Genomic DNA, 20166 nt, shown 5'->3' on the forward strand with positions numbered 1-20166 from the left:
GTGTATCTATCCACCATATTGTTCTCCTTTTTGAGTTTGCTAATAAAAGGGCAATGACTTTTTGCAATTAATAATACAGAGAAAATCAATAATGATAATGTTGTACTGTGGAATGGAAGCAAAGAAAGTACTTGTGCATTTTATTTTGCTGTTTATTTCTGTAAACATTCAGTTATAACTAAGGAGTTTGAATGATGACACATCATTAATATAACTTCGTGTTGTTCCTACTTCTTTTCTACCTTTCCAAGGACAAATAGTCATTGATGTAAACAAGAAAGGTAAAAAACCTTTTTTTTTTTTCGTTCTTTTTCCCTAAACGAAATTTCATTTTCCACATTTGAAAGTGTGTTTGGAAGATCTAAATCTGGGACTTTCATATATGTAGCAGTAGTTAGGCACGTGAATTATTTTGCAGATCTAACACTCTCCCAGCCAGCCATACTGAGTTTTGATGAATCATGATAATTTTTTTGTTATTTTTCCAAAGTTAATTTTTACATGTGGTACAATTCAGCAGAAATCCTAACCTTTCTGAAGTAAGCAGCAAAACTCCATTGGCAGTAGGGGTGGCAGGTTTTCATTTGAGATTTAGCACTTAGTCCTGAAGTATATACTATGTAGCTCCTGTTTGTGCAAACTTAATTGTTCCCTGCAAGAAAATAAGTCAATACTTGTCTATATAATTTAAACTAATTTTCAATAAATTACATGTTTGTTTGCACAGAAACATTTAAGTACTTATATGTTTAGTAAGGACTACGCAAGTTATTTATATAATAAAACATGAAATTCAAGAAAATACTTTGATTTTTAACATTGTCTATTGCACATCTTTTGTCCAAGTATATATAAAGTTTGTCTATTTTATTGTAAACTGAGAATACATCCTGGGCCTGGACTATATTCCTCTGGGAAAAACAGTAAAATCATACTTTTTCTCATTCGTGAATTAGTAGAGCAGACTGTTCAGCACTATGAAGGACTCGTTTGATTTATTTCAATGTTCTTGGGATCACTAAGGAAGGGTCTAAAGAAAGGATGATAGGAAAAGGGAAGAGTAACAATGCAGAATTTATTTGGTGTTGAAGCAGGGGCAATGATATTGTGTCCTTTAAAAGTGACTAGGCTAAGTTTTTCCAAGTGCCATCAAACTTCAGCAGTTACAGCAGCAGGGAATAATGTAGGTTTTTAAATGTTAGAAGAAAAAGTCTAAAGCAAAGGTGGATTTCTTCCTTTCTAGTTTAATTATTTCCTTTTCCTGTGAGCCATTAGGAGTACCAAATTTAGCAGAGGTTTGTCAGTTTTGGAAAAAAATGAACAGTCTTTTCTTATCTTAAATTCATGTCTGAATACTTTATCTTAATGGCTTAATTTGTGTTTAAAATGTTTCTTATTTAAAAGATAAGATTGTGTTCCTTAGGTAGGGAGTGCAGTCTCGACTTTGTCTTTTCTTCGCTCCTTTTTTCTTTTCATAGGTCATGGGAATAGAATTCATGGTTATGTTTAGAGCATTCATTCACTTATTTCTTTTTTTAGTATTTTAAAGCTCTTTTATGGTTTCCCATCCACTGTTTCTCTTGGCACAGATTTTTTTACTGAAAAAAGCTAAAAAGAAAAAGTTCTACAGTAGCGAGGTGCCATATAAAACAGGATCCCACACCTATAACCTAAATGGCCAAAAATTATAAATACCTACCATTAGAAAGTTTGTTTTTAAAGAAATTCGGAAAATAAGATATTTTATTACAATTTAAAACCTTATAACATGCAATATGTGTTAAAATGGGATTTTGCTTGCAGGAAAAATAGTAGCGGGACAAACGTAATACGTATAATGTTATTTGGATCTGGCAGCTTTATACTGTGGCATCTTTATAGTGGTTAAAAAAGTGTCATTTTTGTTTTTTAATGTATTTTAAGTCAGGCTATAATTTCAAAGTGTGGAATTAGTTCTAGCATTTACCATATAATTAATCATTTGGTTTCAAACATTGTTCCTTGCCCTGAGAAATGTAGACATTATTTTCATTAAATTAATGAAAATTATTCATAAAAAACTAAGGCATTTACCAACGTTTTTTTTGAGGCTATCAGATGTATTAGGTGGTCATACTGATTTCGTTTATGTAGAAGCAATTACAAAAAGTTGATTTGTGCCATCACTTGTTTCCTGATGAGAAATGAGTTGTGTCTGGCTGTAAGGCACTTTTCATACCACACACCCACTTCCTTAAAGATACATGTTGAGCTTACATTTAAGGAGACATACATGCATTTTTGTGATATTTTTAATCTGTTCATTTTTGTAGTAGGAAATCAGTGACAGGAAGATTTCATTTTGCCAGTAGTATTGTCACTTAATCTGGTATAATTTAATAGCACATATTTAGGATTGGGGTACTGCAAAGTTATCAATAAAATATCAATTGAGAATAAGGAGTAACAAAAGCTTTGTAGTTCATATATCTTTTCATATGGTACCCCTCAAATGACTTTTCATCAGTGTGGATAGAATCAGAAATCCAATTTAATATTGTTTGCTTGGAAGATTTGCTTTTATGAGAGCTGATTTAAAAAGCTTTTAAAATACACTATTAATTTTTTTAAACTCAAAATCTGTAAAATATGAAATAAGAGGGATATGTTTTATAAACTATATTGTTTCCAGGCATTGCCACGATTAAAATAATACTAACTTTTCTTCCACTTCTTTCAAGAAAATATGCTTGTCTAAATAATCTACAGTTTATTACATAAATAAGACTTTGATCCCTTTTCTTGATTAGTATATGGAGTATATTTAATCTTGAGTGAGAAAAGTGCAGGAATATTTTAAAAAGGCAAAGTTTCTTTTGTGAGGGGAGACTGAGGGAAACAATTGCTTGAATAAAGAAATGGTCTTCTTTTGGCAAAAAAAAAATAATCTGAGTATATTAAATTGTTACATGACACAGAGAACTGGATTTTGCCATATTTAAGGATAGACTTGTGATTAGTCTTTCAAATATGCTGATTAGAGTATTGAGTAATTCAGGTTCACTTATGCTTAAAGATTGTGAGGTCACATCAGAGTGCTGACATTTTCACGATTTAGATAATTTTAAAATGTCAGTTATTCCGTTAATTCCAGCTATTGAGTCAATTAAGTGAAGTTTAAATTTGCACTAACAGTTGATGATCAGCATGATCGCAAGTCTGTCAATTTATGATGCAAATGATGTTTTTACAGATACGTGCAAACAAACCCACTCTTGAAATCTTAACCCCAATTCTGTATTGATATAGAACTGGAAAGCTTGCAACTTAACCTTTTGAGTTTTTACTCAAAGGTTAAGAAATAAAAAAAATTAATGCTCATAAAACATCCATTTAACCCCTTCACTGCTATACTTTTTGTTAGAACTGTATACCTAATGAAGGCAAAAGCATAGTCTTAAGCCAATTTCTGCTTATCTGTGTAAAATCAGAAAATAACTCCTGATCAGTACAATTTGTTTGTATATTTCAGATGGCAGATCATAAAGAAGTAATGAGGGGCATTGAACGGCATCCAGGAGTCCAGTATCCTGTTCTTACGCCTAATCTTCAAGGTTTTCATGCTGCTGTAAGTGCCTTCATAAATGTCAACAATTACATCTTTCATGTTTCAGATACTTTCTGTTCTGCAGCATAAGTTAGTTATTTAATGTCATGTAACCTGCCCTGTTAGAACTAAACTATAGCTTTTTAAATGAAAAACTCTGTTTTCATTGTGAAAAATGGGCAAAATCATGATGTTCTATATATTTATATTTTAATGGAAGTATTGATCAGTCTTTTCACGTTCCTATAAATGATGCTTGTGTATAAAGAGAAAGTTCCTTCTCCTTCTTTGATTTGTTGGCCCTAGAAATGTTTCTGAAGAATGTCTTTTATTGGAAAGTAGCGAAGAAGGAGGAAGGAGTCACTTAAATGAAAATACTTTATAGGAATGTATTAGATTTCTTAAATTATGCAGTTCATTTTTGTAGGGATTGAAAGTTTAAATCTTTTCAGTTCATTATATTCAATAGTTCAATAACTATTCAAAATTACAGCTCAAACTTTGGAATTGCAAAAATGGAGCAGTTCAGTCTTCTTAAAACATACATACACATACATTGCTAGTCACATCTTTACACTTTTTTGTTTTCTGAAAATTTTCATGCTTCTATGCTTTTGTCTTGATATAGGACATGCTGTGTTTGGAAAGCATACTGCTTGATGGACATCTGTGATATAGTCTTATCTTTCAGTTCCTGTACTACATTTGAAAACTTTCTTAAAACAAAATTCTGTACCTAGGCAAGTTAGTTATCAATACTCAGATTGATAGTGCCGCAACTTTGCAATAGTAGCTTGTATGAGTTGGTTAAATCTGCTATATCTGTATACTGTATTTAGTGATACGATGAAAGGAAAACAAGGTAAACATAGTTGCAGGTGATTGCTGAGTTCTTTCTTGCTGCTGGGTTTTTTTTTTTATTTATTTCTCTTTATTTGGAAGGGTGTTTGTTTCTGTAAGTATTACTGAAGCTTGGACATTATCCTGCAGAAGCAGAGAGTACAGGGAAAAGCTCCATTCCTTTTCATAGAACAAGAATAGTCTGTCTAGAGAATGAGAATTAATGAATTGGCAATTCTCCTAAGGTTAAATATTTGCTTCTTCTATCATTTGGCTTTCAGCATTCCAGTTTGCCTCATGTTGAGCTGATTTTACTGAGTATGGAGGTACTGAGTACAAGCTCAGGTTAATTGCCTCTTCAGTGAAGTCACCACATTTACACATTTTCTAGACTGGTATTTGCTCTGAGACTTTTTCTCAGCAGATTCTCACACACATTTTCCATATGATTCGTATTGACTATGACACCAAGACCAATGGAGGCCTTGATCCTAGAGCTGGCTCTAACAAGGCAATCCCTGTTGGTTATTGTTGCTGCTCTAGGCACATGCAGGCACAGAGCTTTCCTAAGCATTAGAATGACTTCCTGGTATTCATAAGGAACAGGCTTTGTACAGAGGATAAATATTTCAGAGTTGTTATATGATCTTTTCCTTTTCTGAAAAATTAATACAAGTATCAATCATTGTTATTTTTATGTTTGGTTCATGTGACTTCCTTTTGTAATACCTTAATCATTTGTCACCTTAAAAATATGTTTTCCTAGTTGCTAAGAAAAGGAAGGAAATATACCATAGTGAATGAACTCAAAATTTAATTCAGTCTGGTTTTATGCAATAGATTTTAAAAAAATTGAAATTGGATGTATGATTTAGGTATGGATGATGTACTTATAATGTACTTAAAATTCTAGAATGTCTTATAGAATTAAGTGCTTAACAGAATCTTTTAATGTAATCTTATGATTCAGTTTTATTGAAATGTATTTTTCAGATTGCAGCGGGGGCCACAGAAGTCTCAGTATTTGGTGCAGCATCTGAAACATTTAGCAAAATGAATATTAATTGTTCAATTGAAGAGAGCATAGAAAAATTTGAAGATATTGCTAAATCTGCAAGGAATATGAATATTCCAGTGCGTGGGTAAATATAAAGATTCTTAAGTAACACAGAGTTATTGGAGTTGCTGTTACAGGAGGCATTAGTACAGTAGGAATGTAATAATACCAAATTTTTACATTTTAGATGTATTGAAATAATAGTCTTTATTGTGCTTTTTGTTTTGTTTTTAGGGTTTTTTTGTTCCTTTTTTTTACAGTTGCGTGTATTTAGTAATTTGGGTCTGGTAACTCCTAATAGTGACTAGCTTTTTCAAGAAATTTAAATAAATAAGCTGTGTGTATAAACATACCCAATTTATTACACAAATTTGTTCTTATTTATTTTTGTCATCACTGATGACAGAATAAAATTTATTTTGTGCTGCTGAGAATTCATAGCACTATTGCCTGCACCTTAGAAAAATACCCTGCATGCTTTTACTTTATTATATTATTGATAATATATCACTTCGTACACCATAGAATCAAGGTATAAATTTACTCCTATGAAAAAAAAATAGTCTTGATATAAGTTATTCTGAAAACTTCAGGTGTTGAAATGTTTGGAGCCTCTAGTACATGAAACTGGAATTGTCCAGTATTCATGTTTCTCTAGAGTACCTTCTTTTAAACTTGAAATAATCCTGAACGTTACTCACTCTTGAATATTCATTTCATGTCTATTTTCTTTTACATTACACAGTGCTACTTATCTAAGATTATCTGTGAAGTTCCTTGTGAATTCAAAAAGGTTCACATAGTTTCAAAGAGAAACTCAACACTGAGAGTCCTTGAGGATTACTAGTAATGCGTACTACATCATGCTCAGGAAATACGTGGACTTGAAAATAGGTAGTGGTAGATACCTCAGAAATAAAGCCTAGGAATACTGGGATCTCTCTGCATAATAATGTGGTAGTTTGAGCATTTCCTATGAGAGTTACATTTCCCTGTGAAAGAGACTTATAGTTGCACCTCAGTCTCAGAGAATCAGAGTAATAGAACCGTTTAGGTTGAGAGGGCCCTCTGGAGGTCATTTTGTCCAACCCAAGGATTTTAACACACACGTGTCCAACCAAAGATAGTTCACAAATGCTTAGATCCTTTTTCCTGGTTATAAGTTTCGTGTGGAAAATCACTGAATCAAAAAGTAAGGAGTTTCACTGTATTAAGAAACAGTAACTTGTACCAGAGTTTAAATATTTTAACTAGCTTCTAATCTGTCAGACAGAGTCAAGGTTTGCCTTCCTGACCAACTTCCCTTATAAGAGGTTTGTTGTTTAGAAGGTCTCTGTCACCACTGTTTGCCACATTTTTCTGATACTAACTTCTTAGCTGAGAACCTAACCATGGATGTCAACAAATGGACTTTACAACTGGTTCAGAACATGTAAACAGCAGGTGAAAAAGAAATCCCTGTGATGTACTCTAGATTAATGTTGGAGCTTCCAGTGTCGCCTTGCCTTCTGTCCGTTAGTTTTCACATGTTTAGGGAAGTGCCAACCTTCTCGTTTTTCTTTTTCCCCACAGATTGTATGCCTAAGGCATTTGTAACATACCAGTGGCTGTTATTCTGGCACTTAAAACGCTGATGTGACAGAAATCACTGTTTTCATGATAGCATTCTACAGAATTCCCATATATTTGTTGTCTGTAATCTGATGAACTCTGTGGCAGGTGTTTTTCTACACACAGCAGAAAAAAATGATAAAGCAGCCGTATGAGAAGGCATGTACAGAGAGGAAGAAGTAGGAGGCAGAAAATGGTCAAACAGAAGCAGAGCACACACACAAAATATTTTAATAATTAATAAGAAAAAGAAGGAAACCAACACAAGGACATACAAAGAGAGAACTATCAAGAACCAGGTAATAAAGTAAACAGAAAAAACAGTAGCACAAAGTGAAAAAAAATGGGATGAGGTGATAAAAAATTATAAAAACTCAAAATACAATCAGATTATGTTTTAAAAGTGCTTTGTGCACCCAGAACAAAGATCTGTAATTCCACTTCAGCATGTGCACCCTAGCAAACTTCACAGAGTACATGCAGGATAATTTTATCAAGTCTGTTGTGCCATTGTAATGTATGTAAATAACAATAGATATAAAAAATTTATTATTAGGCTTTGTGCTGCAAGGTAACACAAAATAAAGCTGTGGACTATATGGACGAGGATTTGTATTCTGTGCACTGAGAATCAGTGTTTTGTTTTTAACCACCCTCATAGGGATTGGCTACTTTTAAAGAATCATGGCCAAAACCTTCAGGCTTTGCTCAAGCAAGCTTCCCAGGACTACACATTCTGGCTTCTAATAAAATTTTTGTAGGCTAAATATTTTGATTTAATTACTTAGGTAATAAAAATATTAATATGCATAAATTGTATTTATGTTAATTTCAATACAGATATTGTTTCCTTTCTAAAGTACTATTATTGTTTAAAGTTTTATTTATTTGCAGGAAATGGATAATTTAGTGCCTTGCCCTAAGTCCTTATGTGTGCAGTTGAAAAATACTTCCAAAAATAATTTTAAGGGGTTCAAATTTTATTTCCTATTTTTACTGGCAATTTAGAATTTATATAGTGAGCATAAATCATTGGCAATCCTTGAATCTTATGAAAAATGTACTTGAAACTAAACTTTAAGCCTTTGCATGTCTTAGTGTTGCTACAGCTGCACTAACATTGACTCGATCATCATCCAGAAAATTTATGTTGTCAGCTGTCACATCTAAAATCTGTAGCAGAGTACACAGTTTTCGAAATGTTTCCTAAACTAGTTCAAATGTTTATGAAATCTTGTGCATGGTCTTAGAAGTTAGACTATTTATTAGCATCATAAAGTTTTGGTTTTTTTTTTTTTTTCATTTTTTTTAACATACATGAAAACTTTACAATAGCATCTCTCTGACACAGTCTGTGAAGACACTCACCCAAATCGATTATAAACTGGATGGTCAACTAATTACTACTATGCATACTTTGTGTCATCTGAAATGACTGCTAGTTTTAGAACTGCATAATTCAGGTACTATTAAAAATATCACATCCTTTTCATTGATTAAAAATGAAGTCTAACAGACAGGAGTGATAAAAAACCTGTGGCAAATGCTAATTGTAAGTAGTCACTTGGATTCTGTTTTAATTGAAATTTAATTGTAATGTACAGATAAAGAAAATGTTAAGTAAATTCCGGTTAAGCTAATTTATTCCAAGTTAATGTATTCCAAAATTTAACGAGACACAGAAATTGCAATTAGTACAATAGAGTAGTATGGGAGGTATGGGAGTATTATTGGGTTTTTCTCTTTTCCACAAATGATACTTCATTACATACTTTGTGTCCTGTGACAGTGGGATGAAGTCAGACTATCTCCTTCTTAAATATTCAGCTTTGTATAGGACAGACTTAGTCCTAATAAAAATTAACTGGGAATAGAAGGGCTGAAAGCTTGTTGATTTTGTTTTTCGGCTGGGTTTTTGGTTTGTGGGTTGTTTTTTTTTTCCTACTAAAACACACTTCTGCATGACCGCCAATTAAAACCTCTATTTTATGTTTCAGTCGTGAAAAATTGTCACTTGAATAGCCCTTTTGAGGCCATTTGGACTATTTGCATGTGCAAATCTGAATGTAGATGCAAATGTTTAGAGGTTTGGTGTTAGAAAAACAGATGTAAATGTTTATTGTAAAATAACTCTAGAAGCATTTCCTTACAAAGCTGCTACTTCATAAATTAAATTATATGTAATCACACATTAATTTAAACTGGTGTATGTAATCCCTTTGTTTATAGTGCTATGTCTTTTAAGAAGAAGCAGTATGGTGAAGTTCATGATACTTAAAAGCATATTGAAATGTATCAATATTTGGATTGCATCTGTGTTTATATCCAATTCAAATACTGGTTGATATATTTGAAATATAGCAATATTTTTTCCTGTGACAAGTAGGTATCAAAAAAACGATTGTATATAATATTATTACTACCTTTTATATTATGTTACAATAAAGGTTACAGGTTACAATATATATAATTTCTTGTTGACTATAAGACATAATTATTATTTTACTTTCATGCTAATACACAAAGTAAGACACAAAATAGTGGAAAGCTAAAGAGAAAGAGTTGATTTTAGTTATCTTTATTTTATGCTAGTGATGTTTGGATTTATTGAAAAAAAAATAATCCAGAAAACGAATGTGGAAGAACATATCAGTTTTATTTTAGAATATTTTGTAAGAAGTCATTTCAGAAACTAATATGAAGTCTGTTTTGTTTATAAAGAAACATCCTAATTATCTGAAACTTCTGGTTATCAAGAAAAATCTGATCTTTATAATTCAGTTCAATAATACTCTATTCTATTACAGCTCATCATAACTAGCTTAATTCAAGATATTTGGATGGCCTTACAATAGCATATTTTATACACCTAACTAAAAATACCATGAGATAAACTCCAACAATTCAGTTTTGCGTGAATCGATACAGTTTAAAGCTGCACGTTTCACAAGTACAGAAAGAAACTTTGAACTCATACTTTTTCGTATTCTGGAATACTAAAGGCTGGAGTACACATGTTTTTTCACATTGCTTTAAACCCTCATTTTTAGGCTACATTGTGTAGTTTAGCATAGTCTCGATAATATTGACAATAGGTTGATTTATACCATTCTCACTTCTTTAGATAGTAAAACCAGTTTAACACCTTAATGTCACTGTAACTGAGCCTTTATTTGGTATTATGGGAACAACAAAGTATAGATGAACATTTAATAGACTTGGAAGCAACACATTTTAGTATGTGAATGGTAAACAAATCTACAGGGTTGAGCGGTCTTAAGCCAGATGGTCAGTCCCCTGGAGAGGTTTGAGAAGCTGGAGACTTCTGGGATGTGGGGACTTGGTGCATTTCTCTGTACTGAGGACAGATTAAGGAAAGGATGCAAAAGCCATTGTACTAACTCTGCCATACTAGATGACTGCATGATGTAAGAGGAGAAATTTTCCTTAGGAATAATTTTATACCAAATTTTACCCATTTTTTTGTACTGCAGATAGAAAATACTATTAGCAGGCCAGAAGAAGAGCTGCTTTAAATAAAAATAATCTAAAAAAAGTGGGATACCTGTGAAAAATAAAAATGGCTCCCGTTTCTTCTTAAAGGGTAGCGTAAACTCGAAATGTTAGTATGAAATTATGAAGTAACAATACAATGTGTTTGCTGGTATGTTACTGATTGATCCATGAATAATTCAATATAATTATTAGAAGTGGTCCTTCATTATAATAGAAAACAACATTATAGTACAAAATAACAGTTTTATTCTGGTTCTAGACAAATTATTTTCTAGAACATAGTTCAGAATTTAATGTTGTTTTCTGAACATTCTAAAAATAATAATAACAAACATCATTACTATAGGATTCCCTTTGAAGAGCATATATGTGACTTGCAACTGGGCACTAAATACAGGGAGAGATATTTGATTTCTTTTTTTTTTTTTTTTCAATCAAATGTGGAAAAAAATTCCTGGCCTTATTTACACATTTAATCTTGGCTTGGATATTCTGTTTCTGGAAGAATCTTCTTTCCCTCTTCTTTTTATTTCCGCTCTTCTTGCAGTAAAGATTGTCTGGTTTTTAACAAATGGCTTCCTTTGCAAAGAGACAGAATATATCAATCTTAATAATGTGAATTCACCAAATGATAGGCATATACATTTTAGCACGAACATCCAATAAAAATAAATACATCTGCAGCGAACATGGTAAATTATATGCGAACTTACACTATAATAATAAACAGGAAACAGCAGCATCTGAGTCTGCAACTGGCTTCTCAGGAGGCTTCATGCTTCCAGCTGTGGTAGCAGCTGTGGATCTGGCTCTGGAACGCTTGCTGAAACAAGCTGACAAAGGGCTGATTACAACATGGAGTTCAGTTTCTGCTTAGATTCATTTTCCTTTTAACACACTTCAGTTATGAAATGTTTGCTCATTTAGCCTGTTTGTGGTTTTATATCCTGCACTTCACAGTCATTGGGCTGGTGTGGTGATTATCACCATTTCTAGTGACCTTGATTGTGGGGACCTTATACTGTCTATACCATTTGTGGAACATTGCGATTTGGTTTTGGCTTACTTGAAGAAATTGAAAACTTTCTTCCTCTTCCTTCTCCCTCCCCATCCCCAGAGGCTGTTCAGCATTTTTGTCCAAAATATTACAGAGTAAAGTTTTGGGGGGTTATTTTTTTAATTGTTTTTATATACATAGAAAACAATTTAGGAGAAGACCAAACAATACTCACCTGCAGTGCAGAACAGGCAAGAGACTGGATAAACTGCCAGGTGAAATAAGTATAGAACTTCTTTTTATCACTTTTTATTAAAGGGAGGAATTCTTATTTCACTGAATCTGAGTGAGCAAAACAGCATTTACTCATGTTCCTAAAGCAGCTGTATAGATATGATCACTTATTGCAGGTCCTTGTTTCCACCTCTGGTCGCATGGGCTCTTTTCTTGATTGCATGCTAAAGATGCAGTTAAGCTACTAACATGTCTGGCCTTGATTCAACAAAGATTTAAGCACATATTTAGAATTAAACACTTCCATTGCAGAGTCTGTTTTGTGAACTTCCAGATACTTGCTTCTGCTCTTGTACTGTGTGGTGTCTCTGGTGAATATCCTGAGACTAAGAGAGTCTTTCCATTACAGTTTTTTTGTCTTTTCAGTCCTGCCATCTTTTTAGAAAACAGCTGTATTCTCCAACTTAACTGAATCCCCAAATTAAATCCCAGTTGCCTCTGTAACTCATGGCTCAAACTCTTCCCTCTTTTTCTCTCTGCTGCTTTTCGTCACGTAGGATCTTGTTTTTTCTTTTAAGGAAAAATAGATACAGTATGCTCTTCCTTCTGTCACTGTCTTCTTCCTCTCCCCTAATCCTTTCTCCTCCACTGTCAAAGCAGCAGGAGTTTCTCGTCTGCTTGCCATCTGTACCCCTTCCACTTGCCCAAATGACCCCATGTTCTGTTCTGTTCCTCTTTTTTTTTCCCTCCCTTATTCTCTTTCTTAACCTCTCACTGTCCTATGACTCTTTTCCAGTGCGATATAAGTAAGCATTTGCCTCTTAAAAATTGCACCTTTGACCCTACTTGGTTCTTCATATCATATTTCATCGCCTGTCTTTTCTACATTCCTAAGTTCATTGAAGGCGCTGTTTATAATTACTCTCTGGAGACCCTTCTGTGGTTCCCTCCTGTAACTCCTACACTTTGGCTTCTGTTCCTTGCTTGCAACTGCAACAGCTCTCACCAAACTCCCTGATGACAAGATCTCAGAAACAGTAGTCTTATCCTCATTCTTCTTGACCTGTCGGCAGTGTTTGCTGCAGTTGACCAGACTCTTCTTTAAACTTTTGTCTTTTGTTGCTTTCTGTGGCTCTGTCTTGTTAGCTTTCTTCTAAGTAGTTCTTCAGCATGTTCTTCAAAGTTGTCCCTCATTTTGAAGGGGTATGGGTGAACATCTTGGGACCCTGCTTTGGCTGATCCTATTGTGCTTTTAATGCCTTATGAGTTATTCCATACACAAAAAAGAAAATGTAACAGCCAAACATATCTGTAGATAATAGATCTACCTTTCTGCTCAAATTGTTTCCTCTGACTTAAGCTTATGAATTTGGAACCACAAAAATGTAATTACAAAGCATCCCAACTGGTACTACCTTAAGTCTAGCCATCTTGACAGTGCTCAGGCTGGACACATAATTATCTTTCCTCTTTCACAGACATGCATATTTTCTCCTTTCATATAGGCTGTCTGTACCCCTGCTGGCTGTACTCAGCCCTTCCCTGCATCTGTTCCAGCTTGCATTACTTTTTCTACAAATTACTCAGATTGTATCTCTTGTGTCCAATAAGAATATAGCAAGACCTTCTCAAATGGAATTAATACTTTTAATCCTCTATTAAAAATGCTTGTCCTGGTATATATTTGGAGTGTATTTTACTCTTTACAGCCTCATTTTAAGCATTTCACTTTCCTTGTTATCATCAACTGAGTCCCATTTCTAGTGCTCCTGTCCTTTCTCCATGGATTCCCTGTGGGGTTTTTTGTATTGACAGTACTGAAAAATTTATAGTGTTATCACCACATCTCCATTTTTTATGCCAATACATTAAATGAATTAGATAAAATTCTGACAAGCTCATCCTTGATGAACTCTGCTGAAAAACAGTTCTTCCACAAACTTTGTTCTCTCTCTGGTAGGAAGGTCTTTACCTGTCACATTCCTTCAGTAACCCTCATTTTCTCCAGTTTAATATTGAATATCAGATACCAAGATAGATTATATCTATCATATTTTCCTTGTTTAAAATGTCAGTCTAGTTGCAACAGTGTAAGCATGCAAAGAGTTCATAATCTCAAACAGATTTGTACAGTATAGTAGGCAGATTCCTCAGGTCACCACATACTTTCATACCCCAGCAAGCCCAGCTGAATTATGTGAGCTCAGGCAAGTTTCTGCTCACTGGTGTGAACCACAGGGAGTATTCCCTTGTTCTCTAGATACCTTTTGGCCTGCTTTTACTTTTGTTCACCATACTCAATTCCAGATGTCATTCATGACACATTATCACTACCAAATGCACGTCTTCTTGATCTAACATATGTAGCCTCTAGGAACATGTAAAGATATATGTAATTAAAAGGAACATGTGCAGATACTCACTGTATGTTTTGCATTTACTTTGTATGTAGTACAGTTCTTACTTCATAATCAGTGCTGTCGCTGATGTTGCAAAATAATTTCAGTAAAAGTCTGTGTATTCGCTACCTCTAGGCACTGTACGATTATGTAAAAAGCTGTCCTTTGGGTCTGAAAGTTTTCATGCTTGGTTTCATTTGAAAAACTGTGTATGCATTAAAAATCAGGGAAATTATCCTGAATTGTTTTTGAGTTATGTGTCACTGAAAAGCAGGGCAGTGTTTAACTATTAACTGTAGCTGCTTTTTTAATCTTTAATGTAGATAAGAAAATTCAGGATTTTGAAACTTAATCAGTGGCATCTAAATTGGGGGTGACATTTAATGAAGTCTGTGGCCAAGTTTCAAAAACCTGTTTTTCATAATGACATATGGATAATTGAAATCATGCCTAGTAAGCATCTGGACTAAAATTATGAGCAGGATGTAATGGACCCAACCACTTTTGTGGCAGCAAAATTAATTTGCATTTCTTTGTCAGGGCTAATCAAGTTCTCCTTAAGGTCAAATTTTGCTTCATTTCATTGCTACTTCCAGTGTGCCAACACCATACCTTCATGTAAGGGATGGGATATATTCTGTGCATTAAATTGTTGACTTTTTTTTTGGTCACTATTTGTTTTTGCTTATTATGCATCCTAATTTCACATTCTATCAGTTTCTCTTTCAGCTGCAAAGAAATAATGCATACTTTACCCTACAGACCTTGACTATGTACAAACTAGCATTGGTTCAATCTCATTTGTGTTATACAGTGTATAATTTTGCATTATATTCTTCAGTGTTTAGGGAAGGGGAATGATGGGGGATTGATGAAGGCTTTAATTCTTCTATTAAGCAGTCGAGCCACCTCCCACTGGAACTGGGGCTCTGCCTGCCTCTGAATCTGTTGTAAATCCCTTTTATTTTGAGTTCCAATGGCTGTTTGTAGTTAGTTTAGTGCTATTCCTAATCAATTTAAGATAAACAATTAGAAGTTTAATTGGAATTTCATAGCTCTTAATTGTCATTAAAAAAGGGAAATTTAAACCAAATTCTATGGTAACACAGCATTAGGACTAAGCAATGGAGGCTCAGTTGTGGCTCTTGAGTTGTGAGCTTTGTGAAGCCAATAGCTGCTGAGAGACACAGTCTGGCTTCTCAGTTTCTTTTTTTCCCAAAGTGTACCTGAACTACAGTTTGCAATGGAGCTGTGATTCTTCTGGGAGACTGGGACAGAAATGCTAGTACAGAGGGAGAGGCTGAAAGCTACCCTGTTCACCACAATTCTAATGACTTATGAGATGATGGGGTTGTTACAAGTTGCTTGTGTCCATGTATTGCTCTCTAGGATCTGGGTAGATACTACAAGGAAGAAAGTAGTGTTTTCCTCTGAATACCTAGTGTGGGCCAGGCAAGGCAAAACTTGAGCTGGCTCTTAGAACTTCAGAAGGAAATGCAAAGAAAAATTGAAGTCTCCTCCAGCAGCATTAGCTTGGCTGCATTGCCAGTCCTTTAAAACTTCTGACATACATTATGCATAAAGAAAGCTATAAATCTGTTCTATGCTTTAAAATGAAAATGGATAAACCTTCTGTTTTCATCGGATGTAATTCTAACTTTTAATTCAAATCTTTATTGACTGGCTTAAATATTCAAAATTATGTGGTTTTTTTGTTTGTTTGTTTTTATGTAACATGGAGAGACACAGATGTGCATCTGTAAAACAGAACTATCCTTGTGTGTTCTTTTTATTGCAGGTATGTGTCATGTGCATTGGGATGCCCATATGAAGGAAACATCATACCAGCTAAAGTGGCAGAAGTAAGAGTGAACTTCTGAGTTGTCTTTTTAATGAATCAAAAATACATTTTAAGATGTCTATAAGTAATGTTCTCTACTTAATCCTAAAAGATCTTTAATGGACAAAATTTAAGGAAAACAAACACAAAATATAGCTAATGCTAAAACTGGGTGCATAACCTCACTCGACCAGATGCAGTGACATCTGAGGGAAATAGTATATTTTGAATGTTATCATTCATGAGAAAAAATAAGTGCTGTTTCCTCCAACAAGAAGGTTAGGAAATGCTCAAGGAAACAGACTCAAGCACATCTATCAGTGGACCATGTTGTGTGAGATTTCCAGCACCACCTCTTGCAAAAGGTATCTGCTTTTAAATCCAGTTTATGTTGGCATAAGCATACTGGTCTGTCAGTTGGCAGAGCCGCTGCTGCAACATTGTGCTTCTGGTGAGTGTCATGTGATTGCCACATGAACCAAAACTCATCCCCAACATAATTTCTTAACTTGCTCTAGTGCTATGATGGAGTTGTACCTTTGCTCCCTGCTCTCTTTTTCCCATTTAGGATAAAAGAGAAAGAAGATGTCTTAGTCCAGCTTTTATTTTAATTTTTTTTCCTAACAGAGGAAGAGATGAGTGAAACACAAGTGTTAAATTTTGCAGGAAGGCAAAGGGGGCATCAAAGGTGAAATGGACAGTAAAGAAGAAAGTGGAGACAGAATCACAGTATCACAGTATCACAGTATGCTAGAGATTGGAAGGGACCTCAAAAGATCATCTAGTCCAATCCTCCTGCCGGAGCAGGAACACCTAGATGAGGTTACACAGGAATGTGTCCAGGCGGGTTTTGAATGTCTCCAGAGAAGGAGACTCCACAACCCCCCTGGGCAGCCTGTTCCAGTGTTCCGTCACCCTCACTGAGAAGAAGTTTCTTCTCAAGTTTAAGTGGAACCTCTTGTGTTCCAGTTTGTACCCATTGCCCCTTGTCCTGTCATTGTTTGCCACTGAGAAGAGCCTGGCTCCGTCCTTGTGACACTCCCCCTTTATATATTTATATACACTAATGAGGTCACCCCTCAGTCTCCTCCAAACTATAGAGACCCAGCTCCCTCAGCCTTTCCTCATAAGAGAGATGCTCCACTCCCTTAATCATCTTAGTTGCCCTGCGCTGGACTGTCTCCAGCAGGTCCCTGTCCTTCTTGAACTGAGGGGCCCAGAACTGGACACAATATTCCAGATGCGGTCTCACCAGGGAATCCAAGAAGCACACAGCAGAACACAGTGGCCTTCCATCCTGGAGAAAGACTTGTCTTCTCTGTTACACTTCGCTTATTTTTTGTGATCTGGCAGAATTTTCAAACCACTTTTTTTTATTTGGCACTTGCAGCTAGTCAACCTTTGTGTTCTGCGTGTGTGGCTTTCAGGTCATGTTCTCCTGCATCTTCTCCTAGTATACATTCCAGATGGAACTTCTGATAATACTTCTCCCACAGCAACCATGTATACTCACACTCTTTGAATAAAATAGCTAAATTGGAAGGTGCTCAGTATTTCCAAATTAATTAGGTTTAATATGAAGTGAAAGTTAGAAGTGACACAGCTTTGGTTAAAGCAGTGATGACAGATTCAGCTGTGCTGTTTGTAAATTGCTTACGGCAGTATCATGTTCCCCAATAGGCTTCTTTCCATGTGTTGCTTGTGTTTTAAAACTAACAACCACCCTTATACAGAAGAGCTCCCTTTCAGTTTGCCATTGACAATGCTATTTAAAGTTCCAAACCTGCGAACTTTTCCTCACAGAGCTATTCTATTTTCTGTCTTCATCCTAGTCAGTGTCTTCTTGTGTACCTGTACATCAGTGTGTATGTGTTTAAGAAAAAAAGCTACCACGTTAGAGTTACTAATTCAGGCCCTGATTCAGCAAGCACTGTTGTTTATATAGAAGCATCTGATGAGCTGTTAATGGATTTTATGTAAACACATGCACTCATCATTTGCTGAATCTGAATTATCAAAATTACTAGCCATGTTGCTAAATTCTTACAAAGATCTGCCACACTGGTCATAATTTTTCTTGGCATGGGAGCATTTTGACTCTCTTGACTCTGCATTGCAATTAGCAGCTACAATTGAAAGGTTTAGATTGTTTCGTTGGCAGCCAGTAACAGCGCCAATTTTTTGACTGAATCAAAAGCAATTAGAAGAGGTGGATTATTAGCCAGAATACATGCATTTCTGGCGTACTAGGTACATAACTGTTTTACACATCGTTATCTAGTGAGTGCAGACTTCAATTGCCTTCAGGCTTCTAGAATCAGATATATCTGTATGGTTCTTTATTGATGCCCCTGCCTGCCATTTCTGATCTCTTAAGAGAAACTGCATAATCCTTTATAATCACTGTTACTGCTTGAAACGGAGTCATTGCTTAACCATTTATCATCCTCTGGTTTGTAAATTTCAGCCTTAGGGAAATAAGGCTTGAAAGCTGTTGGAAGCACCATATAACATCCTTGAAGCCAGTTGTGTTATTCATTGTCTTCCAATCATATACTTGGCTGATTTTATTTTTCTGTCTGCTTCTTTCTCTCCTTAGCTTTTGCTTAACCTAGAACAGTGAATTCATTTGAATATTACCCATCATACAGGCTGATCAGGCCACAGAAAATGTACCTACTCTTTTTTTTTGAGTATTGTTGGGCTATCAGTTTCCCTTACAGCACAAGGACAGCAGTGTGGTTTTACATTGTTTTTTGCTTAGAATAATCTGTAACTGGATTATGACCTTTTGTATTCTATTAAAGAGCATAGTTTTAGATATTATTTCCAGCAGTAGGATTGTTCCCATACCTGAGAGGTTGCTTTGCTGGGTCACCAGCTTCCATTTTGATCAATACTTAGTGTCAGGGCAGCGTTCCCAAGGGGAATAGCACAAGACTCATGCATAGTGAAGCTGCTCAGTGGTGCAGAACACAACCCTGTTCAGTCGACAACGCTGCAAGCTGGTAATCACATCTTGATTACCCTGACAAAACAGTGTGTTCTCTTCTCTCCCACCCTCCTCCCAAAAGTTCACATTGAGAACTTACAAAACTATAACTAATGAGCTGCCTCCTACTATGGTAGGATAGAAAATTCAGTATGAAGAACTCCCATTCAGCTTCCAAGCATGCACATTCTTCATGAAATTAAATATAGATATCTTTTTAAGGGTCAATTTAAGGTTAGATCATGACAAGTCAAGTGATGATGCTCAGCTTGTTAGCAGAGTTTCCCCCTCTCCCATCTTTCAGAACTTAATTTTCAGAAAGCTGAAAGACTTAAGGACTGAGCATGGGATGGAGGTGAATGCAATATGATTTCTAGCAGTTTATGTGATCTCTTTGTCATTGCTGTAACTCTCATCTAGAAAAACTTTGACTCATTAATTAAGAAGAGCATGAGAAAAAAGTGCAACCGGCTTCCTTTATCCTGATCTTAAAACCTGAGGTTTGGTGATTAACTAAAGGTAATCCACCACTAACTGCAGATGATCCTTTTTTTTTTTTCTTACAACAGTAGTCTAGTTAGAACACCTGCCATGTGTTGATGATATAAAAATATGTGGTGGCATATAATCCGCTTTCGCAATCTGGTGAATATCCCTTTCTTAAAGCGTATGTTGAATTTATGGTGATACGAACCAGGGGCTCTTTGACTTTAAAGCACAAAGAGTTATACTGCATTTGCAATAGCCATAGCACTTCAAGCTTTAAGCAGGATAATTCAGACTACTTGAAATTCTTTTTCAGCTGTTCTTTGAATTAACTGAACAGCAATATTAATCCAGCACTTCCGAGACTGCTGGTGCAGCACTTTGTCAGCTTCCTCAGACATATTCACAGCAATCCCACTGATGAAGTCCTGGAATTGCTTTAACAGTAGAGTGCAGTGCAACTGAAGATGTCTTGGAAAAGGGTCATATTTTTTCATTTTGAAACAGTTAATTTCCAGACTGGGATTCTGTTCCATTGTAGTGGCCTTTTGGGATCACTGGTACGCAGTGGGGAATCCTAAAGGGAATAAACATATGCAGCAACTGAA

The 20166-nt window shown here is 35.2% G+C and overlaps 1 protein-coding gene across 1 annotated transcript in view; it reads left to right on the forward strand.

The window, feature by feature from the left end:
* The window catches only part of HMGCLL1 (3-hydroxy-3-methylglutaryl-CoA lyase like 1), a gene marked incomplete at both ends in the record, with an annotated part of 79148 nt that overhangs the window by 27080 nt on the left and 31902 nt on the right, over positions 1 to 20166 (forward strand). The window contains 3 exons of the mRNA XM_080615808.1: positions 3512 to 3607; positions 5420 to 5568; positions 16039 to 16102. Of these exons, the coding sequence (XP_080471934.1) occupies positions 3512 to 3607; positions 5420 to 5568; positions 16039 to 16102 (309 nt within the window). The remainder of the gene's footprint in view (positions 1 to 3511; positions 3608 to 5419; positions 5569 to 16038; positions 16103 to 20166) is intronic.

The sequence above is a fragment of the Psittacula echo genome (genome assembly GCF_963264785.1).
Source record: "Psittacula echo genome assembly, chromosome: 4".
Lineage (NCBI taxonomy): Eukaryota > Metazoa > Chordata > Aves > Psittaciformes > Psittacidae > Psittacula > Psittacula echo.